Here is a 22,028-nt window from a genome sequence, read left to right as displayed (position 1 = left end):
TATGCTCTGAAGGTTCCTAGTATACATAATAGGCGGGCAAAAAAGAATTTTTTGGACTTTATATATTCATTTGTCACTTTCATAGGTATATGACTTGGTAAAAGTCCAAGTGGAATACAATCATTTGTTGGCTGCTCCTCTGGGGAAAAAAAGGAAAAAAACAGTATTTTGGAAGGAAAATTAATTTAGCACAATACTAGTTGATCAGGCTGCTTTGGACACGTCAGTACATTTAAACAAGCATTTCTATTACCCAGACCAAGCTGGGACTTTGTTCCAGGAACACATTCAGGTCAGAAAAAGCTGGCCTGAATGAAGGAGTACACAGAGCAGAGACAAGTCTTTTGGAAAGCCAATTTAAAGGGCATACACTTCAAGGGAATTAAAAAATTGCAGTAAGACCTTTGAAAAGCGCTATATCTGGGGTGGCAAGGTAGTTCAGTGACTAGAGGATAGGGCCTGGAGTCAGGAGAACCTGGGTTCAAACCTGCCCTCAGTCACTTCCTAGTTGTGCAACCCTGGGCAAGTCACCATTCCAACTGTTCAGCCCTTGCCCTTCTTGGTTAACATTAAGGCAGAAAGTAAGGGTTTTTTTTTTAAAAAAAGTCCTCTGGTGAGGGCTGCCAATAAGTAAAACCAAGTAGCAGAAATGAAAAATGCAGATGCCTATTATGAAGAAACCCCTAAACTTTCTTGAAAATGAAAATAGGGAGCGTCATAAAGCCATGTTATGCCCCAAGTCACTTGCACAAAGAGTCATTTGAATGGAATGAATGAAAAGGCATTTATTAAATGTGCTTAAATTGTGCCAAACACCAAGCTAAGCTGTGGAGATACAAATTCAGTCCCCAAGAAGCTCAGTTCTAAAGTGGAAGATAAGCCAAAGAAGGTCCAGCTAAGATATTTTACTTTGAAAAATTCTAAGGCAAATGAGTGGAACCCTTAGAGAAGTAAGCAGACTGACAGTGTGTCATAAAAACATTATGTCCAGAGGCAGCTAGGTGGCTTAGTGGACAGAGTGCCAGCCTTGGAGGCAAGAGGTCCTGGGTTCCAATCTATTCTCAGACACTTCTTAACTGTGTGACCCTGGACAAGTCCCTTAACCTCAATTGCCTTTTCTGCCTTGGAACTAATATGCTGTATCAATTCTTTCGAAAGGTAAAGGTTTTTTTTAAAAAATATTATGTCCAGAGAAAAAGGACCAGGTGCTACTACAGGTTACACTGTTGATAGTCAAATTAATTACTACCAGCAACGGACTACATCAGGTCACTCCATGGCTCCCTGGAAACAAATTTAAAACCTGATGCTTTTCTAAATAACACGGCAACAGGAAATTAAAATGGGCAGTCATGCATATGGAAAGTACTTGACCTGCTAGATAAATTGTTTCACTGCCACTCTGGCCTTGGGCTGGCTGACTCAGAGTTAGGGGCATGAGAAACACCCATATCCTTGTCTCCAAGAACATTGGAGTTGGGAATAATGAACCCAAATGATTGTAGAGTGCTTATTTATGCACTTCTAGGAATATTCAAAAAGCAATGCCTGTGACTAATCCAAATTTAGGAAGAGGGGCTTGGACCTGGGATCTCACGGATGTAGAGAACTCTGGGATGAAGAAATGCCTTCTAAAAAGGAGAAGTGAAATACTCAAGATCATATGGCTAGTCTGTCAGAGGTAGGGCTTCCTGGCTCTAAGGTCATGTTGCCTCTTGAATAAGGACAACAGTAAAATAGAACATGTTTAAGATAGTAAGCTGAGTTGTGTCTACACTGAACTATGCTTATTTCCAAATTTAATAAAAATCTCTTAAATAATTTTGGCAGTGGTCTCAAAGAGGGAGAGGGGTCAGAGGGCCTTTCTTCAGACAATGGGGATTTGTTATATTTTGGCAGGATTTTCTGGGTTGGATGATCACTAACATTTGGAAGGGGTCATCTAATCCAACCCCTGCATTTTGAAAATTAGGAAACTTGAGGTCCAGGAAGGAGAGAGATGGTTTGTCAAAGGTCACACAGGGAGAAAGTATCAGTCAAAAAAATAATAGAAAGTGTCAGCATTTGAATCTAGCTCCTCAGACACCACATTTAGAGTTTGTTCCATTGTATAATGGGTGGAACATTTACGCAGCTATCCAAGTGCTGACATCATTGTGGGAATGAGTGGAGACACATAGAAAGTCCCACATCTGAGAATCCTCAGCAACCTAGCAGGCCACCAGGGGGGCAGGCTCTTCACCCTACTTCAATCACATCAATCAGATAAAGTTGAGAAGTTTATTGGGAAAACATGACAGGCAGAGACATCTCACATGACAAAAATGAAACAGACTTTGAAAATGGCCCCTCCAGCCATGTGAGAGCCCAGCCCCATCTCCCTTCAAAGGACAGAACACCGGCAGGTTAGTAAGAACAACATTCTATGGCAGCCATTGAGCCTGGTGGAGGGCGCCAGTCTGAACAAACCTGACACCGCTCCCCCTCACAATGGAGTTCAGCACCCCCACTAACAATCAGCAGTGAACACAGAGCCCTTCCAGAAACGACAGCGTGGGTTTGATGGGAACGCTCTTCAAATGTGAGAAGCTGCAGGGGGGCAGGGACTGAAGAAGAGGAGGACGAGGGCATCATAAGGGTCCCAGACTTTCAGCTTTTTAGCCACTTTGATAAATATCTCCAAGTAAAAAAATGTCACTTAAGTGAAATGCCCAATGTTGGTTTTCTGAGAGTTCCCCCTGGCCTTCTCCCCCACTCCACATACCCACAGATGCATATGGTAGAGCCCAAAGGCCACATTTTTCAAAACAGAAAAGCAAGAACAAGCCCTGGAGCTCTGTAAGGAGTCAGGAAGGAGCTGGAGTCTGCTGGTGCCTCTCCCACACAGGCGACTGTCCAGCAGCTGTAGAGTACTGGTCTAGGTAAGGGTCTCACCCTTTGTTACCTGTCAAAGAGAAAGGGACACAACTCAGTTGACAAGGATTAGAAGTAGCCAGCCTAGTCTCCTCAGAAAGGATTCCCAGATGAGTGCTTCCCTTAGGCATCTAGGTCCTGCCTTGAGATCAAGTATCTCCCGAGTCTTGCTTACCCTTGCTTCAATGTACTCAATTCTCCGTTCCAGGGCTGTCAGTTTCTCATTGAGTGTCGCAAGCCTTGAACGACAGGACATATCTAATAAAAGGATATAGAAGACTCAGAGTCAACATCACAACATACAGACATAAGGACTGGAATCATTCCCCCAAAACACAAAGAATTGAGACCTCATTTAGAAAATGTTTAAAGCAAAACCTAGAGGCAGACATCTTAAAACAGCTCAGTACAGATGATCATCTGTTCATGACATCTTTTTTCAACAAAGTTCCAAAACTGCTCCAAAGGGTTTAGGATGAAAGAACTGACAGAATCTGAATGCAGATTGAAGCATGTGCTTTTTAAACTTTATTTTTGTCTTTTTTTTGGGGGGGGGGGGGTTCTTTTCTTTCACAACATACTAATATGGAAATATGCTTTGCATGACTGCACATCCACAACCTATATCAAATTGCTTGCCTTCTCAATGTGGGAGAAAAGAGAATTTGGAAATCAAAATTTAAAAAAAGATTACAAAACATTGTTTTCACATGTAATTGGAATAAAAGAAAATATTTGATTAAAGAAGCACACATAGTTCAGTGCACTCAACAAGGCTGGGGCAATGAAATTTCTACCCAATAATCTTGCAAGAGTAATGAACATTCAAGAGAGGAAAAGCCTTACAAGGAAGTTAATGATTTCAATCAAATGGGGCTAAAGAAGGACAGGGCAGGGTAGTACAAGGAGTGGGAGGGGCGGCATATTTTTAAAACTCATGATAATAAAGCTCAAATAATTTCTAGGACAAAGGGACCTGAAAAACAATGCTAATAAATTTTCATTGAAGAATCAATGATGAAAAGATCATATTTAGAACAGGAAGAACCATAGCTCATCTACTCTAGCTCCCTCATTTTGCCTTCAAGGGAATTAAGATGCAGAAAGATGAAATTAGGAAGCAAGAAAAAAGGAAGCTGTCCACAGAACCTGATGTATCTATAAGTCATCAACCAACACTGATTTTTAGCAGACATGGGTAACAACCAAAATATTAAGGGTCACACTACAAAAACATTAGGAGAGAATCAGATCAAATACCTTTCACTTATTGCAAGGGGCAGAGTTCTTACAAATGAAAGAGAGGTGATAGCAAAAGGCAAAATAGATGATTTCAATTATATAAATGTAGAAAGCCATTGCAGGACAAGAGTCAATATAACCAGTTTAAGGAAAGTTGTTGACTGCAGGGAAAAAACATTAAATATGTTTGATTAAAATCTATATAGGAAGGAACTAAGTAAGCATTTATTAAGCATGTATTAAGTGCCAGGCACTATGTTAAGTGCTTTACAAATATCATTTCATTTTATCCTCACAACAACCTTGGGAGGTAGGTACTATTATCCCCATTTTATGGTTGAGGAATCTTGCAGTAGTTAAGCAATTTGCCCACAGCTACACAGCTAGTAAAATATATGACTATGTTGGCAAACCTATGGCACACTTGTTGGAGAGGGCTGCTCTCTTCCCCCTCTCCACGCATGCCTTTGGACATTTCTTACATAACCCACCCCTCTGCCCAGAAGCCCAATGGGAGTGCTTTCTTCCTCCCCTGTTTGGGGTAAGGAGGTAGTTCACATGAGGCATGAGGACTGCAGTTTGGACATTCGGTCACTAAAAGATTTGCCATTACTGATAGATGAGGTTACATTTGAACTCAAGATTTCCTGACTGAACAGTGCTCTATTATTGCACCATTGGCATACATATGAGACTATGAGCCTTTACCAAATGAATAAGTATTCAAAAACTAAAAGCAATTCTCAGAAGAATATTTTAAACCATTACACTATTAAAAACCAAATAAAAGACTGCTCTACGACATCTCTAGTAAATGAAAGAATCAAAAATCCAAACAACCATGAGGTTTCTACCTCACTCCACAAACTGGCAAATATTACAAAAGATGGAGAAAAAGATGGATTAGAGATGTGGGAAAGTAGGCAAACTAATATACTGTTGGTGTAACTGTGAACTGGACAGCAAGCTCAGAGACACCATCATGGTACTAAAGTCAAACATACTAATCCATTTAGGTTATGTTAGAAGTGGCACAGTGAAGAGGACAAGAGAACTCTAGTCTGCTCTAGTCAGTCCCAACCTAGAGCACTGTGGTGAGCTCAGGGTACATTTTATTTACTGTTTTTGTTTTTTATTTACTTATTTTTATTTTAATTTATTTAAAAATTTTTTTCATGGTTACATGATCCATGTTTTCTCCCTCTCCCTTCCTGGAGTTGACAAGCAATTTCACTGGGATGGATATATATATATATATATATACATGTTAAAAAATTCACTTGAACCCATTTCCACATTATTCATTTCTGTAAGAGTAATCCTTTAAAAACCCAAATCAACTACCCAATATAAACAAGGGATAAATCACATGTTTTCTTCTGTGTTTCTACACCCACAGTTCTTTCTCTGGATGTAGATAGTGTTCTTTCTCATAGGTCTCTCAGAATTGTCCTGGATCATTGCATTGTTATTAGTAACAAAGTCCAGGGTACATTTCAGAATTAGAAAAGACACTAAGGATAAACATTTTAGAATAAGAAAAGCCACTGTTAAGTTAGAATATGTCCAGAGGAACCAGGAAGATGATAAGCATTTAGAACATGTCATTCTTGGAACTTTAGAAACTTCTGTGTGATTCAGTGGGAAGGAAAGAGTATTATTGGATGTCATGCTAAGAGTTTGAATGTCACCATTTACAAACTAAATGAGTTTAGTCCTCTAATCTCACAGTCTCAGTTTCTCTATTGTTTTACTTTACAGGGTTGTTATAAGGGAAACACTGTGTAAATCTCAAGCACACATAAATACAGCATCCTAACTCTAGGACATGGTAGTTATATAGTCCCCAGAATCTATTTCAAAAAGAAGGAATTGTGCAGAATTTATGGCTTTACTCCTAAACTCACTACATATTTCTTCTAATATATCCTCTAACCCACAGAAGGAGCACAGCTCAGAAAGCCAAGAATTAGCCTGAAAAATTGGTTTCTATTTCAAAGCAAAAGACCCTAACAATGTCCATTCTGGGGAGGGTAGTGATTCCCTGTTACACATCTCAATGTGATGGGGCCCCCCTATTGCTTCCCTGTATCACCTGTCACAACAAATCACCAAAATCCACATTTCATCAAGCTTGCAAGCACACACACACTAGGCCCAACCAAAGAGTCATGCCACCTCAGAGGGCTAAGGATTAGAACAAAATATATTTTTATGGTTAAAGTCATTAAAATCCCAAGTCCAGCAAGCACATTAAGTATAAAAGAAACAAAGTCAAAGAAAATATATTAAGCAATTACTTATATGGATTTTTCAAAACATGTTTCCAGTGTAAATGCTAGGTCCAAACTATAAAAGCCTGCATTTTTCTTTCAGTTATATTTGAACGTAATACTCTTTGATTCTGAATTCAGCAAGTATGATGTCATTTCAACTAAGAATAAAATGGCTTAGATTTGGGCATTTAATCAGGGCAGAAATACTGTCACCACATCTGATTCTAATTTTCAGAGCAGGCCTGCCAAACAAAATGTGGCAGAGAGCAGTGTCAGGTTTTTTATTAAATGCTAGAAAATGTGTCTCTTGATTTATATGAAAGGTTCTCACATGAGAGAGCCACCAGGTTTAATCTCTTGCTTGGAAGCACAATAATGTGTACACACCATAACTTAAAAGAAACAATCTTCTATACCTCCCCCTACTATTAAGCAAAAGAATTACACATCCTAAGAGCAGAGCTCTGATTTTTCACTTCCAATATCATTAACTGCCATATTCAGATTAAGACAAAAAATCCCTCATCCTCTCACTTTCCCCCACCTCCCAACAGATAACTTGGAAGTCTTTCAGCCTTTAAGTTAAGAAATTATAATGACTTAAAGAATCGTGTGAGGAAATGGTTTAGTTTCTCTCAGAGACACAGGAAGGAAAAGATGTCAGTCACTAACATTAAAAGTCGGAAAGCCCTCCACACTGGAGATTTCAAAGGAGGATCACTAGCTAGCTCTCTGATTTAAACTTAGCTCTACTGGGTAGAGGTATTTTTAATTTTTTTTTTCCAGTTCAGAGAATCCTGGAATATTAGAAGTGACCTTTTCAATTGTTTAATCCAATGCCCACATTTTACACATAAGGAAACTAAGACCCAAAGGAGGCATATAACTTGCCTAAGGTCCTGACAGCCACCTACTGGTCAATATAGGATTAGAGGCACCCAAAGCTTTTGACTTGGAGTGCAGGGCTTTCTACCAGCATTCTAAGAAAGCAGCATAAACTTTTGGATTTTCTCCCAACCTGACCCCATCCCCAGGGCCACAACCCTGACAACGCTTCCTCTTCTTTCGATTACCAATCAATCAGCAAACATTTAAGTACTTCACAAATGGAATAGTTACAAAGTTTAGCTAAGACAAGATCCTGCCCAGAAGTAGTCTACTAGACACAGGACAAGAGCACAGGGAACTACACAAAGTATTACCTGTGTCACTGGAGCCAAGGACCTCAGCTTCAATTATAGCCTTGGATACTTACTATCTGTGTGACTTTGATCAAGTCACTGAACTTCTCTACACCTCATCTTGCCTCAAGTTCCTTCCAACATTTTTTAGGTCTATGATTCATTCTCTAGAGAAAGTATTATGTGATCAAAAGCTTCCTGAATGAAGTGGTGTCTGAGTTATCATAACTGTCTTGACATTCCATTCCTCACTCTCCCCCAAAGTAATTTAGTTCATTGAGCCACAGCTCCAAATTCTCTCCTCCTCACCTTTCCTACCATAAGAAAGCAAGAAAAACAAAACTCATTACAAACACACAGAGTCATTGGCCATGTTCCCCACCCTCTCCTAAAAAAGCCTTGACTCTGCACCTTGAGTCCTTCACCTCCTTATCTGAAGATGTATAGATGCTTTACCATGAGACCTCTGGAACTGGTTGGTTTTTGTATTATCTTTCAAAACTGCCTTTTCAATATTGCTACTTACTATATACATTGTTCTCTTGGTTCCAGTCACTTCACTTTTGATTAGTCCATACAAGTCTTCCTAGGTTTCTCTGAAAACATCTCCTTGATCATCAGCTTCTTAAAGCACAAACAGTATTCTACCTTGTCAGGCACCCTTTCAATTTCCAATTCTTTGACAAAATGAAACAGGCTACCAATGCTCAACCCTGGACCATCACCCAACATCTACCTGCCTTTTGTCTGTACTGAGGAGCTAAAAGACATTGAAGGGAAGCCATTAAGTGTGTGGACTGACACCACTACAAATTCCATTATTTAACTCCATTTAGACCCTCACAGCCACATGGCAATTCTTTTAGTCTTCTGATTGACTCTTACTTCCAAACTTTTTCCTTTAAACTGAATACATATACCCCCATCCCATCTCTCAGTTGACAGCCTTGCTTTCTACCTTCCTGAGAAAATAGAGACCATTGGTCATGAGTTCCTTCACCTTCCTATTCAATTGGAAACCTCTCTCTGTCTCCCCCAGACCTCTTTCTCCTCTAGAACTAGTCACTGAGGAAAAGGAGACCCTTCTCCTTACCAAGGATACTAGAGCCCTCCTGACTAGTCCCCTCTTATTTCTTTCTAGGATATGTGCCCTATCAATCATTCTCTTGCTCATCTTCAATCTCTCCCTAACTACTAGCTCCTTCCCTATTGCCTTCCACTATTCCCAGGTATCCACCACCCTTAAAAAACCCCTACTTAATCCTGCTATTTTCTCAAGTTACTATTTTATATTCCTAAAGGCTTTCTCTGCCAAATCCCTATAAAGAATCTTGTGCTGCCCCCCATCTCACCACCCACTCATTCCTCAACTCTTTGAAATCTGCCTCAACACTCAAATGAAGCTACTTCCTATAAAGCTACCAAGATACCAAGAAAGTTATCTCCCAGGTGCTAAATACCAGGGTTTTTTCCTGTCCTCTTTCTCATCTTTTTTTATTTAAGACACTGATAATCAACCACTCACTCCCTCTAACTGGAAAATCACTTCTCCCTTGCTTCTACCTCTCTGGCTATTTCTCAATGTCCTCTACTGAACCAGTTCATTTCCCACTTCTCCAAAAGTAGGTTCTCCTATTCTTATCTTTCTGTACTTTCTCCCTTGATGATCTCATTGGCTCTCGTGAATCCAATTACTTTTGCTCAGATGATAAATCTATATATCCAGTACAAATCTTTCCATAATATTTGGATATTGTTAACAAAGCAAATCAAACATGTTCAAAATAGAATTTATTGTCTTACCTTATTCCTTCAATTTTCCCTATTTCTGCTGAAGACACACATAGCTTATGCCCTCAGAATCATCCTTAAGTCATTTTTCTACATTATCCCCCATATTCTCATCCATTGTCAAGTCAGGTGTATTCTATCCCCACTGCAGCTCCAATTAATTCTCTTCAGTACCATGGCCACCAACCTAGCTTATTATGCCTTTCTCACTTGTCATAAGTATTTTTAATTGGTTTTTCTGTTTCCAGTCATTCTGATTTCCAATCACATAAGCTGCCCAAAAAATCTCAAGGTATGTCTAATCATATTATTCTCCTGATCAAAATTAGCTTCAGTGGTTCTCTATTACCTTTTGGCTCAAATATCAATTCCTTGGCCTGGCATTTAAGCTACCACATAAGCTGGATCCAGCCCACTTTCCAGATTTAGTTATCCACTCTTCCATGTACACTATATCCTGGCCTGTTGGCTGTTCCTCAAATGTGTAGTTTTATTTTCAGTCTGAATATAATTTACACAATCTTTCTCTCATGTCCACAACATCTTCATCCTCATTTCTAACCCTCAGAAACTTTATGTTCCTTCCAGGTTCAGCTCAAGGCCTTCTTCCTTAGTGAAACCTACCTTGGTCCTCTCAACCATCAGTACTTTCTCCCTTCTCAGACTACCTTTTATTTATGTTCTATTCTCCTAATATAGTGTAAGCTCCTTGAGGACATAGCATCCCCCAGAATGGCATGATGTCTTACAGAGTAAGTCATATGCTGAATTGAACTGCTGAAGTCTAATTCCTATTCCATAAGTAAATATAGCTAAATTTCTCCCTTAAGAGTTTCCTTTTCTGGCAATCTGTACTCCACTCCCATTACTTAGCTATCATTCAAGACAGACAGCTACATTTCTCAATTCTCCTATTAACCTACACATTATCTGAGGACAAGTTCCTGAATTCACCTTTATATATTCTCCTCTAAAGTATCTAGGCCTCCTGATGCGCATGACATATTGCAGCATTCAATAAATACTTACTGAAGGAATAAATAGAGCTAGAGAAATGGATGAAAACAAATAGATTTTGGTGACTTTCATTAGGAGGAGAAAGAGCCCTGGATGTGGAATCTGAGGGCTTTAATTTAGTGTTTGTTTTAAATAACCCTTCCCTTCACTCTTAGAATCAATACTGTGTCTCGGTTCCAAGGCAGAGTGGTAAGGGCTAAGCAATGGGTGTTAAGTGATTCACCCAGGTTCACAGTGTTAGAAGTGTCTGAGGCCACATTTGAATCCAAGCCCTGCCATCTCTAGGCCTGGATCTCAATCCACTGAGCCAACTAGCTATAATCCCTTACTTAGTTTCTGTGGAAATGACATTAAAAAACCAGCTTTACTGCTGTACCCTAAGAAATATCTGCTCCTTCCATCCATTTGAGGCTGTGATCTCGAGTGTCTTCCCATTAGAATGTGAACTCCTTGGCAGTAAGGGCCATCTTACATTTCTTTTTGTAATCCCAGGGTTTTGCACCTAGTAGGCTTAATAAATGCCCACCCCATTCATTCAAGTCCTGGTTCTGCCACTTATTAGCTGAGTGACTTCCTCCTCTAAAATATGAGGTCGATCTCCCTCCCCCTCTTAGCTTCTTCCTTCAAGACTCGGCTCCAAGCCCGCCCTAGGGAGGTAGGAGGCCTTTCCCGTTCCCCTCATCCGAACTTCTCCGAGGACCTTAGCCTGCACTCGAGTAGGAGCTCCTAGGGGCAGGAGCAACGCTCTGACTCCCGATCTTGCCCACCAGATGGATGACCTCTGCACTTTCCAGCCTAGGGGTGACGGATGGATTCTCTCTCCCTTCCCCACGGAAGTGCTCGGAAGGGGTGAGGGGATGGTCTCCTGCGGATCCAGCTGACAGAGGGCGCCCCCCACTCCTTTGACGGTGGGGGGGAGGGTCAGGAGTCACGGTCAGAGGCCCGGCGTAGGGGCGAGATAAGGGCGGGGGAGGGGTGCAAATGGGAAGGGGGGCGCCCTCATCGACCCCTCCCAGCCCCAGGCCCCCTTCCTGGGCGCTCACCGAACGAGTTAAGGAAGTCCGTGATTTTCTTTATGCTGCTGGTGATGACCTCGATGTACTCGCGGTTCGCCCAGTCCTGATGGATCTCCCGCTGCACCGGATCCTCCTGCCCCGCCATGGCCCCCGCCCGACCCAGCGCGCTTGCGCCGCCCACGCCGGAAGCGCGCTCCAGGCTCGAGCCCCGCCAGCTCCCGGAAGGCGGAGGAGCCGGCAGCGATGCGCGTGCGCACTCAAGGACAGCCGCCCCCCCGCCCGACTCTGCAGAGAACCTCCAAAGGAGGAGCGCCGCGCGTGCGCCTTGAGCCCAGCGGAGGAGGGGAGCAGTGCCCAGTGGTTGAAGGCCGTTAGGGGGCGCGCGAGTGCGCCGGCCCAACACAGCAACCTCCCAGGTCTCAGTCTAAGTGACGTCTGTAGAGAGGGCTAAAAGGGAGAGCCAGCTTTTGTGCGCCCAGCCCTTGTGCTAATTTTTTTTTTAACTTTTGCCTTCTGTCTTAGAATCGATACTAAATATCAGTTCCAAGGCAGAAGAGCTGTAAAGGGTTGGGCGATGGGGGTAAATTGACTTGCCCAAGATCACACAGCTAGGAAGTGTCTGAGACTGGATTTGAACCCAGGTCCAGAAGTCTATCCACTGAGCCACCTAGTTTCCCCACGCCACCCCCTTAGCTGATTTTCAAAGTGCCTTTCGAATGGGGCAAGGTGGTGCATCAGTTTGATTCCTGGAGCCTATGGTTCAAGCTGCCTCTGCCAGAGTCTGGCTGTGTGATCCTGGGCAAGTCACCTAAGCTCTGTGCATCAAGTGACTTCACTAAAACCCAGGGCAGTGTCTGTCTGTTCTGCATCACTAGAAGGAGGAGAGTCCTAAGTTCTGTCTCCCAAAAGTGCCATCCAAGTCACCACTTGGGTTGGGGAAGGAGAAAAAGGAATCATAACCGTAGCTGACATTTAATCAACATTGATTAAGTACCTACTATGTGCCATGCAGTGTGCTAAGTGGTATGTGATACAAGAAGAGGCACTAGTCCCTGCCATCAAGGAGCTGGCTATCTAATGGGCAAGGCAAGCTGCGACCCAATGCTCGCAAAGCCGGCTGCGCTAAAGGGTGGTTGTGCTTAGCAGGAAGTCGAAGGGGGTCTGGTGTCTCAGGGGACTTTGTCTCAGATCTGCCGAGACGTCTGTCTGAGTCTGTTTCTCCATTTGTAGAATTCAGGCGGCTGGACTACATGCAGCTAAGGTCCCTCCAAACTGAACATTTCTGATCCGGGGTAATTTTCCCAGCGCAGGAGGCTAAATCTGCCTCTAGGCATCTCCTCCCCATTGGTCGCTTCTTCTGCCCTCCAGCCAGCCAAAAGGAGCCTAATCTCTGGTCTAAATGGCAGCCCTTCAAATATGGGAAGACAACTACAGCATCCCCTCTTCTCTAGGCTTCTCTAGGCTAAATAGGTCCTTCAAAGGATCAACAGGTAGCTCGGACTTCAAAAGACCAGGAGGGAGGCAGAGCAGGTCGTTTTATCTCCTTTTATAGAGGACTAACTTGGCCAAAATCATTGGAAGTGTCAGAAACAGATTTCGAAACATCAGTTGTTCCGAATTTAGTAACTGGTTGCCTAGTAACAAGAGATGACAACATAGCGGAGGAGACCTTATCCTGAAAGCAGACTGGTTTAGGGAGAGACAAGACGAGTGATTCATCCTCATCATTCCATGAGAAAGCAGTTCTCCCGAATGAAAATGGACCTTAGAGGTCATCTCGTCCAACCTCTTCCATTTACAGAGGGGATCCCAGGGTAAGGGACTTATCCAAGGTCTCAAAGCTGTTCAACAAGAGAGCCAGGACTTCTGTCAAGCCTATGCTCTTTCCCATCCCTGGAGAATTCAGCCAGACCAAAAACAAAAACAAAAACGGAGAGCCGCCTGGATTATAAAAAGTTTACATTTTATTCCAGTGCTGCTGGTCTCCTTTGCTGGCTACCTTAGTTTTTCTAGAGCTTGTTACCAGGGTGAGATAAAGGAACCAGATGCCTGTCATTCAAAGCCAAGGAGTATACACAAAATAGAAAATGTATATCTCCTATCCCAACAAGGCCACGTGAAATTTGATATTATCTTGGTGGCTTAGTGGAAAGATCAGGAAAACCAGAATTCAAAGTGGGCTTCACTTACTAGCTGGGTAACCCAGGACAAATCATTTAACCTCTGTCTGCCTCGGTTTCCTTAATTGTAAAATGAGGGTTATCATGGCCGAGGCTGTTGTGAAGATAAAATGACAGAATATTAGTAAAGCATTGAACATAATTCCTGGCACATAATAGGTACTTAGAAAACGGTTGTTTCCTTCTTTGCCTCCAATACAAATATTGTTAGAGGCAGTGCTGTGTTCCACTACCCTCTCTGTGCTGTCCTGTTTGGTCCCTGGAAGCTTATAGACAACCACAGGCATGTTGGCATAGTCAAAAAAGCAGGGCTTCAGAAGATCTAAACTGGGGAGGTCTGGCTCTGTGACTCACCAGCCTCGTGACTTTGAACTCAGTTTCTTCATGCAGTTTGATGAAGATTTATAAAGTGTTGGACAGCTGGATGGCTCAGTGGATAGAGAGTCAGGCCCAAAGACTGGAGGTTCTGGGTTCAAATCTAGTTTTGTGACCCCGGGCAAGTCATTTATCCTCAATTGCCTAGCCCTTACCACTCTTCTGCCTTGGAACCAATACACAGTACTGATTCTAAGATGGAAGATAAGGGTTTAGGAAGAAAAAAAGATTTATAAAGTGTCAACTGCAAGTGACACCCATAGGACAGACAGCCTTGGGTTCAAGTCCCAGTTGTCTGTATGACCCTAGTCAAGTTGTTTAATACCTTGAAGCCCTAGGAGGCTTTGACAATGTTGTAAAACTCAGATAGAAAGTGACAATTAAATCATCCATACTGATCCCTGTTGGGCCTCCCATTGACTTAGAAAACTACATATTAACATTATCTATGTTCTATTGTATTTTTAATTAAATATTTCCCAGGTACAATTTAATCTGGTTCAGCCTGCCATGGAGAGTGCTAGGGTGCCAGATGGATGTTTGGTCCCTCTTCCCAAGACCTCAAATTGCAGAGCAGGTGTAGATTTCTACTGGTCAAAGTTTCCTTATCTAACAATTCCTTATTCCTATAAAATCCAGGGCCAGTCCCTATCATAACTTCTTAAATTATTTACCTTCTCTCTTAGAATTAATAACAAGCATATGTTCAGAGGCAGAAGAGTGGTAAGGGCTCAGCAATGGGGGTTATGTGACTTACCCAGGATCACACAGCTAGGAAGTGTCTGAAGTCCGATTTGAACCCAGGACCTCTTGTCTCCAAACCTGGCTCTCTATCCACTGAGCCACCTGACCAACCATGGTCCTTATATCTAACATAGACGGCAAAAAAATGTTCCTACATGTAACTGAAAATAAATTTTTTTTTAACATAGAAGGCACTTGTCGGACCCTAAGAAGAACCAAAATGCTGTCACACACCTTCTGTTCTCTGGAGGGAAGACAGCTTGTACACTGAGAAACAAGGTGTAAGGGAAATGGGGAAGGAGTCAAAGAGAAGCAGCTAATGGGACATCTGAAAATGGGAGGCGAGTGAGATGGCAGCTTGAGCTAAGGGAATCAGGGAAGGGTTTCTGGAGGAGGCGAAGGCTGAGCTGAGCTTTGGGGGCACAGAAAGACTATGCCACCGAGCTGGAAGAGGGCGGCGTAAGATCAAGCAGCCCTGGAGGACAAGAGAATGAGATGAGGCTGCACATACTCTGCTCAGTGGACTTCTCTGGCCCCAAACACGCATTTTATTTCATTTGCTGTCTCCGTGGTTTTGTTCCTACTGCTCCTGGAATAGCCACCACCTTCTCAGGCTCCCTCGTTGGGTGAATTCTTACTCCTCCTTCAATCCTCCCCAGCTGTTGAGGAGAAACGGATAGCCTTTCCACTGAATCCCAACAAGAGCAATTGGGGTTGAATAGTGACTCACACACGACCGCTTGCGTGATCCTGCTGTTATTGTTCAGTCGGTTTGGACTCTGAGATCTCATTTGGGGTTTTCTTGGCAAAGATCCTGAAGCAGTTTGCCACTTCCTTTTCTAGCCCATTTTCTTTTTTAAAGGAAAACTCTTCCATTCCACCTTAAAATCAATATTGTATATGGGTTCCAAGACAGAAGAGTAGTAAGGGTGAGGCATGGGGGTTAAGTGACTTGTCCAAGGTCACACAGTGAGGAAGTATCTGAGATCACATTTGAACCCAGTAAGATGAATCTTCCTGACTTCAGGCCTGGCTTTCTATCCATTGACCACAAAGCTGCGCCCCTACTCATTTTACAGATGAGGAAACTAAGGCAAATAGGGTTAAGTGACTTGCCCAAGGTCACACAGCTAAGAAGTGTCTGGGGTCACATTTGACCCCAGGAAAATGAGTCTTCCTAACTCCAGGCCTGGCTTTCAATCTCTTGAGTCACATAGCTGCTCCCTCCAGCTCATTTTACAGATGAGGAAACTAAGGCAAACAGGGTCAAGTGACTTGCCCAGGATCACATAGCTAGAAAGTATCTGAAGCTGAATTGAACTCAGGAAGATGAGTCTTCCTGACTATAAACCTAAGGATCTATCCACTGTGCCACTTAGGATTCTGTAGAAAGTTCCTAAAGCTCTCTGAGCCCATTTCCTCACCCATGAAGCAGGAATGATAATCCCTGGAGCACTTACAGAGTTATCACAGAGCTCAAATGGAGAACAATAAAGCACTTTAAAACTCAAAGCACCATATAAATGTCAGTTATTATAATTATTAAAGTACTGTAAAGACTTGTATTTCTACTGACTCAGCCCACCAGATCCTCCACAGTCTGGTAACAAGTCTCTCCAAAATTAGCTGGACTGGTCCTCAGACAGAGGTCGAGCCCATCACTGGGCCCTTATTTGAAGCTTGTCCCGTTTGGCATTGCCTGACAGGATGTTTCCTCTACTGCAAAGCCTTCAACAAGTCAAAGTCCAAGCTTGGTCCAGAAGAAAAATTATGAGCAGGCACCTCCTTCCTCCCTTCCTTGCAGAGGTGCAGAACTAGGGAAGTGAAATACTGCATTTGTTGTGGGACTTAGATGATGTACAATTTCTGGTCTTGGCTGAAGGAAAATGCTAAAACTTTTTGGGTCCTCTCTTAAATTATTTATTAAAAGGGATAGTCCTCGAGGCAGCTAGGTGTTCAGTAGACAGAGAGCCTAGGCCTGGGCGAGGGAAGTCCTGGGTTCTAATCAGATATTTCCTAGCTGTATGACCCTGGACAAGTCACTTAACTCCAATTGCCTAGCCCTTACCACTCTTCTGCCTTGGAACTAATACTTGACTTCAATTCTAAGTCAGAAGATAAAGATTAAAAAGAGAGTCAGGAATAGCTCTGCATGGAAAAGGGAAAAAGGGATGTAACAAAATATTAAAAATGAGGAGGGGGAAAAAGCAAGGTCACTTCCATGTCACGGTGAGATATCAGGCATATTTGTTTACTTTCAAAGAGATGACACCTTTTAAAGCCTAGCTCAAATGCCACCACTTCTGTGAAGTCTTTCCTGATTTCTCCTATAATGATCTTCCTCCCTCAGACTTTATGTAATACTTTGTTCTATACTTTTCTAAAGCACTTGACACATAATAATTAATCCATTTGTTTCTTAATCTCCTACCATACTTTTCTTTTTTCTTTTTAATATATTTATTCTGGATTTAGAACACTAAGAAAAAATTCCATATACAAAATAGAGCACAAAATTTTTCAATGTAAAACTGTGAATCTCAATTTCACACCACTTGCTTTTTTAAAAATACATCCTTAAGGGGGCAGCTGGGTGGTTCAGTGGATTGAGAGTCAGACCTAGAGATGGGAGGTCCTAGGTTCAAATCTGGCCTCAGACACTTCCCAGCTGTGTGACCCTGGGCAAGTCACTTGACCCCATTGCCTAGCCCTTACCACTCTTCTACCTTGGAGCCAATACACAGTATTGACTCTAAGATGGAAGGTAAGGGTTAAAAAAAAATACTCAATTCTACATTACTTTCAAAACTATCCTGTTTGTTGGTTCTTCCTTCTGAACTTCCTCTTGTTCTTTTCTGACCGTTTTATTTATTTTTAATTTTTTAAAACCCTTACCTTCTGTCTTAGAATTGATAACAAAAGTATCACTTGCAAGGCAGAAGAATGGTGAGGGCTAGGCAATGGGGGTCAAGTGACTTGCCCAGGGTCACACTGCTAGGAAGTATCTGAGGCCATATTTAAACCTGGGTCTTCACATCTTGTTCTCTATCCAGTGAACCACCTAGCTTTCCCTTTTCCATTGTTAGATTTAGATTTATGATTTAAGACTGATTATATTCATTTTATTTTGGTCGTCAAGGATTTCACTTATAAAAATCCTAAATGAAACACTCAAGTCAGTATGGAGTTTTATGGTGATTTAATTACAGCAGGAGGGAAAGATTATTAGAGGGAGAGAGGAAGAGGGAGAGAAGGAAAGAGGTTAACTCTACCACTGTGGCTCAGACTGAGCCAAACAGGAGCTCAAGGTCTTGGAGAGCCAAGGCAAAGAAGGGAGTTAGTCCTTATCACTCACGTGACTGATCTGAAGGAAAGCTGTCTGCCAGCCTCCTCCCAGCTCGAGCTGCAGGATCGAATTGGTGCCTAGCCCTCTCCACAGGAAGTCAGCAAACCCCAGAGGCTGTTCTCTACCTCACTTCCTGGGTCTTACAAGTGCCAATGATGGCTCAAGCTTGGCTTAGGACAGCCCAAGGGGGCAGTTAGATGTTTCTGATTTGTCATTAGCTAGCACATGCCCGTGTAGTGTGGGTGTGCCCATTCTTGGGTGCTAGACCAAACAAGATGGAAGAAATTTAAAAATCACAATCCCCCCTGATGATGATTGGGGGACTAATCTCCCCAATTGATCACTAAACATAAGCGTCCTGCACCCCAAAAATTTCTGACTGCAGGTATATACAAAATTTTACCCTCTAAGAGGAAAACTACAATAGTTATAGATAAGGGGGAAATAGAGGAGAGAGAGAAACAGCAAAACCAATGTTTTTGTTTAAAAATCACACTATGCATTTAAAAAACAGCCCCCCCCCCTTTTTTTGGTATCATTATTACTAACTCCCTCTGCTTTTCCTCACACACATTAAAATGAGAGAAAGAAAAAAATCTATAATAACTATAGTCAAGCAAAATGAATCCACACAATGATCGTGCCCATCTCTATTTCTTGTGTCCATCACTTCTCTGTCAGGAGGTGGGTAACAGCTTCCTAAAAGGTCTTTCATAGACATAACTAATTATTGGATTGATCCGAATTCTCAAGTCGTCCAAAGCTGTTTTGCATTATGGTATCACTATATTTGAATAAATTGTTTTCCTAGTTCTGCTCACTATTAATTTATACTTCCCAGGATTCTCTGAAATCATCTTTCATAATTTCTCATAACACAACAATATTCCATTATATTCACATACCACAATTTGTTCAGCCATTCCCTAACCATCTAAGAGGCAACCTAAAACACTCCTTTAAATTTTAGTTCTTGTTTTCTTTTTTCCCTTTCAATTCTCCCTTCGGGAGGTTGGCCTCAGACACTTAGTTGTAGGGTACCAATTGGTTGTAGACAAATCACTTAATCTCTCTGTAGTTCAATTTCATCATCTGTAAAATGGGAATAATAATAGTATCTATACCCCAGGGTTGTTGGGAGGATGAAATGTGATATATGTGTGTTCTACCCTAATGTACTTCTCTAGTCAAACCACTTCTAGGAACACTGGGGCCAGGATGTTACACCTTCTACCTTTCTACTAAAGAACTGCTCTACACCTATGTACACAGTCTAGACTGGATTCGGTCCTTGGGTAGCCTGGTCTTTAATGACAGCTCTTTTGTAGCTTGATAATTAACTTGTCCTTTTACCATTTGGTAATGAGTGACACTTGAGCATTTGATAAGAGTCTGCAGGGGCAGCATTGGCAAAGGTTTTCAAGTTTGCGTGCCCAAATGGCAACTTCAAGCTTCTGGGGAGCCCCAAACAGTACTTCAAAGAGCAGAAGGGGGACGTGTTTGTTTTGGGTGGCTGGACAGAGGGGTGGGACATGTGAAAAATATCCTCAGGTGCTGGGAAGAGGGGGAACAGAACAGCACATACACATACACTTTGCCAGATGGGTACACATGCCAATATTTCACCAACACTGATTTAGTGGATTGAAAGCTAGGCCTGGAGATGGGAGCTTTGGGGTTCAAATCTGGCTTCCAACACTTCCTGGCTATGTGACCCTCGGCAAGTCATTTAACCCCAATTGCCTAGACCTTACCAATCTTCTGCCTTGGAACCAATACATGGTATTGATTCTAAGAAAGAAAGCAAGGAATTTCTTTTAAAAAAGTCAAACAGAAAAGCAGAGAAACAATGTTCCTTCCTGGAGCTTCCCTCCCTCCTAGGTTTCTGAACTGGTCCTCCTAATCCTAGTAACACTCCAGCTTCAGAATCACACTTTCAGAAGGACCTCAGTGGCCATCCAATCCAGCCTGTGACTCAATGAGAATCTCCTCTCCAAAATGACATCCATCTTCTGCTTACTCTTTCTCAAAGGAGACAGAAACTACCATTTCTTTGGGAAGACTCTCATTGTGGGGGAAATGCATTCTCTAAAAACACCCAAGTCCCTCTCTTCCCCTTGAGCCCTTGAAGCTATTTTCCTTACCTCTGATTCTTAGAATTCCTAACTTTCTTCAAACCTCAGTTCAAGAACCAGTTCCTATATTAGGCTTATCCGGAATGCCCTCTTTCCTTTCCTGTGATTATTTTGAACTTATTTTGTATATTTTTTGTATCTTTATGTGTACGTACAGGTCCTTCCCTTCCCAGGAGAATGCCAGCATCTCTATTGTGGCGACTGTTTCATTTTTCTTTGTATCCAAAGCACTACACACAGTTACCTTCCATTTACCCTTCATGTATCATTTATATACTCCTTGATATAAATGTTGCCTCCCCTGCTAGAATATAAACTCCTTGAGGGCAGGGACTGTTTTTGCTCTTTCTTCATACCTCCAGTGCTTAGCATAATGTCTGGCTTAATAAACACCCATGGAATGATTTAAGAGATTTCCCCCAGAACTTTGGATGGGGCATTACAATCTAGAGAGGATGGGGAAAAGCCCTAGATCCACCCCCACCCCCATCCACTTTGGGAGAATGAATCTGGACTCTAAATAAGTCCAAGTGCTTTATGTGAAGGGGCTCTGTGGCCCACTGGTAACATTCTCATTTTACAGATGAGAAAACTGAGGTTCAGAGAGCTTGGAAATGTCAGAGCTGGGAACTGAATTCTGAGTTTCTTAGCTTCAAGTTCAACATTGGTTCTGGTTCATATTAGTTCAGTAGTTGCTAGTAGACAGAGCACTGGATCTAGAGCTAGGAAGCTTTGAGTTCAAATTCAGCCTCATACAAGTTCATCCATAGTAGAAGAGGACCAAAATGACATCACTACATGGGGGTCAATGTACAGGGTGCCTGACCGTGGCTGATCAGCAGCATATGAGCTCAGAAGGCTCTCCTGTAAATATCTTGAACATTTAGGATGGAGATGTCTCTAAATGGGCATGTCTCCCATTTCTTTTGAGCTCCTGCAATTCTGCTTGGCTCATAGAACTCCAGAGCATTTTCTCTGATGAGAGCACGCCGCCATGCAGGAAGGTCCTGTGCCACTGCCGCCTCCGTCTCACAATGGATGCCTTAGTTCTTCAGAGACCTTGAGAGCATCCTTCTCTTGCTTCGTCTGATCTCCACGTGAGGCGTTTGCCTTGGGTGAGCTCTCCAGAAACTAGTCTTTTAGGCAAATGTGGGTTTGATATTGAGACAACATGGCCAGCCCATGAGAGTTGTGCTCTCTGCAGAGGAGTCGGAGTGCGTGGCAGTTCAGCTCAGTGTCTGGTACCTTCCCTTGCCAGATGATCATCAAAGTCTTCCCAAGACAATTCCAACGGAAGCAAGCCAGTTTTCTGTCATGGTACTGGTAGACTATCCAGGTTTCACAGGCTTACAACAATGGCGTCAGCACGATGGCTCTGTAGACCTTCAGTTTGGTAGGCAGCCCAATCTCTCTTCTCTCCCAAACACTGAGCTAGTTCTGACAATGTGTAGGTCAACCTCATCCTCTATGGAAATATACTGCTCACACAATTTACTAGCCCTGTGACCCCGGCCAAGTCACTTAACTTCTACCTTAGTTTCCTATCTATAAGATGGAGATAATAGCATCTATATCTCAAGAAACTGTTGTGAGGATAAAATATTTGTAAAGCTCTTTGGAAACCTGGCTATATAAATGCTACCTCTCATCATCATCATTACATGATACCTGATAAGAGGGATTTTGTTCAGTCACATCCAACTCTTTGTGACCCCATTTTAGGGTTTTCTTGGCAAAGACACTGGAGTATTTTGCCATTTCCTTCTCTGGTTCATTTTATAGATGAGGAAACTAAGGTCAAGTGACTTGCCC

At 42.4% G+C, this 22,028-nt stretch overlaps 1 protein-coding gene across 1 annotated transcript; it reads right to left on the bottom strand.

The window, feature by feature from the left end:
* Positions 1–765: 765 nt before the first annotated feature.
* Positions 766–11,720, bottom strand: BRK1 (BRICK1 subunit of SCAR/WAVE actin nucleating complex). The gene is made up of 3 exons (XM_001365583.4): positions 11,464–11,720; positions 3,089–3,171; positions 766–2,944 (listed from the first exon to the last, which is right to left on the bottom strand). Exons 1-3 carry the CDS (start codon positions 11,579–11,581, stop codon positions 2,918–2,920), a joined length of 228 nt encoding a protein of 75 aa, XP_001365620.1. The 5' UTR covers positions 11,582–11,720; the 3' UTR covers positions 766–2,917.
* Between the last annotated feature and the right edge of the window lie 10,308 nt (positions 11,721–22,028).

Source organism: Monodelphis domestica, chromosome 7 (assembly GCF_027887165.1).
Source record: "Monodelphis domestica isolate mMonDom1 chromosome 7, mMonDom1.pri, whole genome shotgun sequence".
NCBI lineage: Eukaryota > Metazoa > Chordata > Mammalia > Didelphimorphia > Didelphidae > Monodelphis > Monodelphis domestica.
Note: the sequence above shows the minus strand (reverse complement) of the source record. Positions and strands in the feature narration are given on the sequence as shown.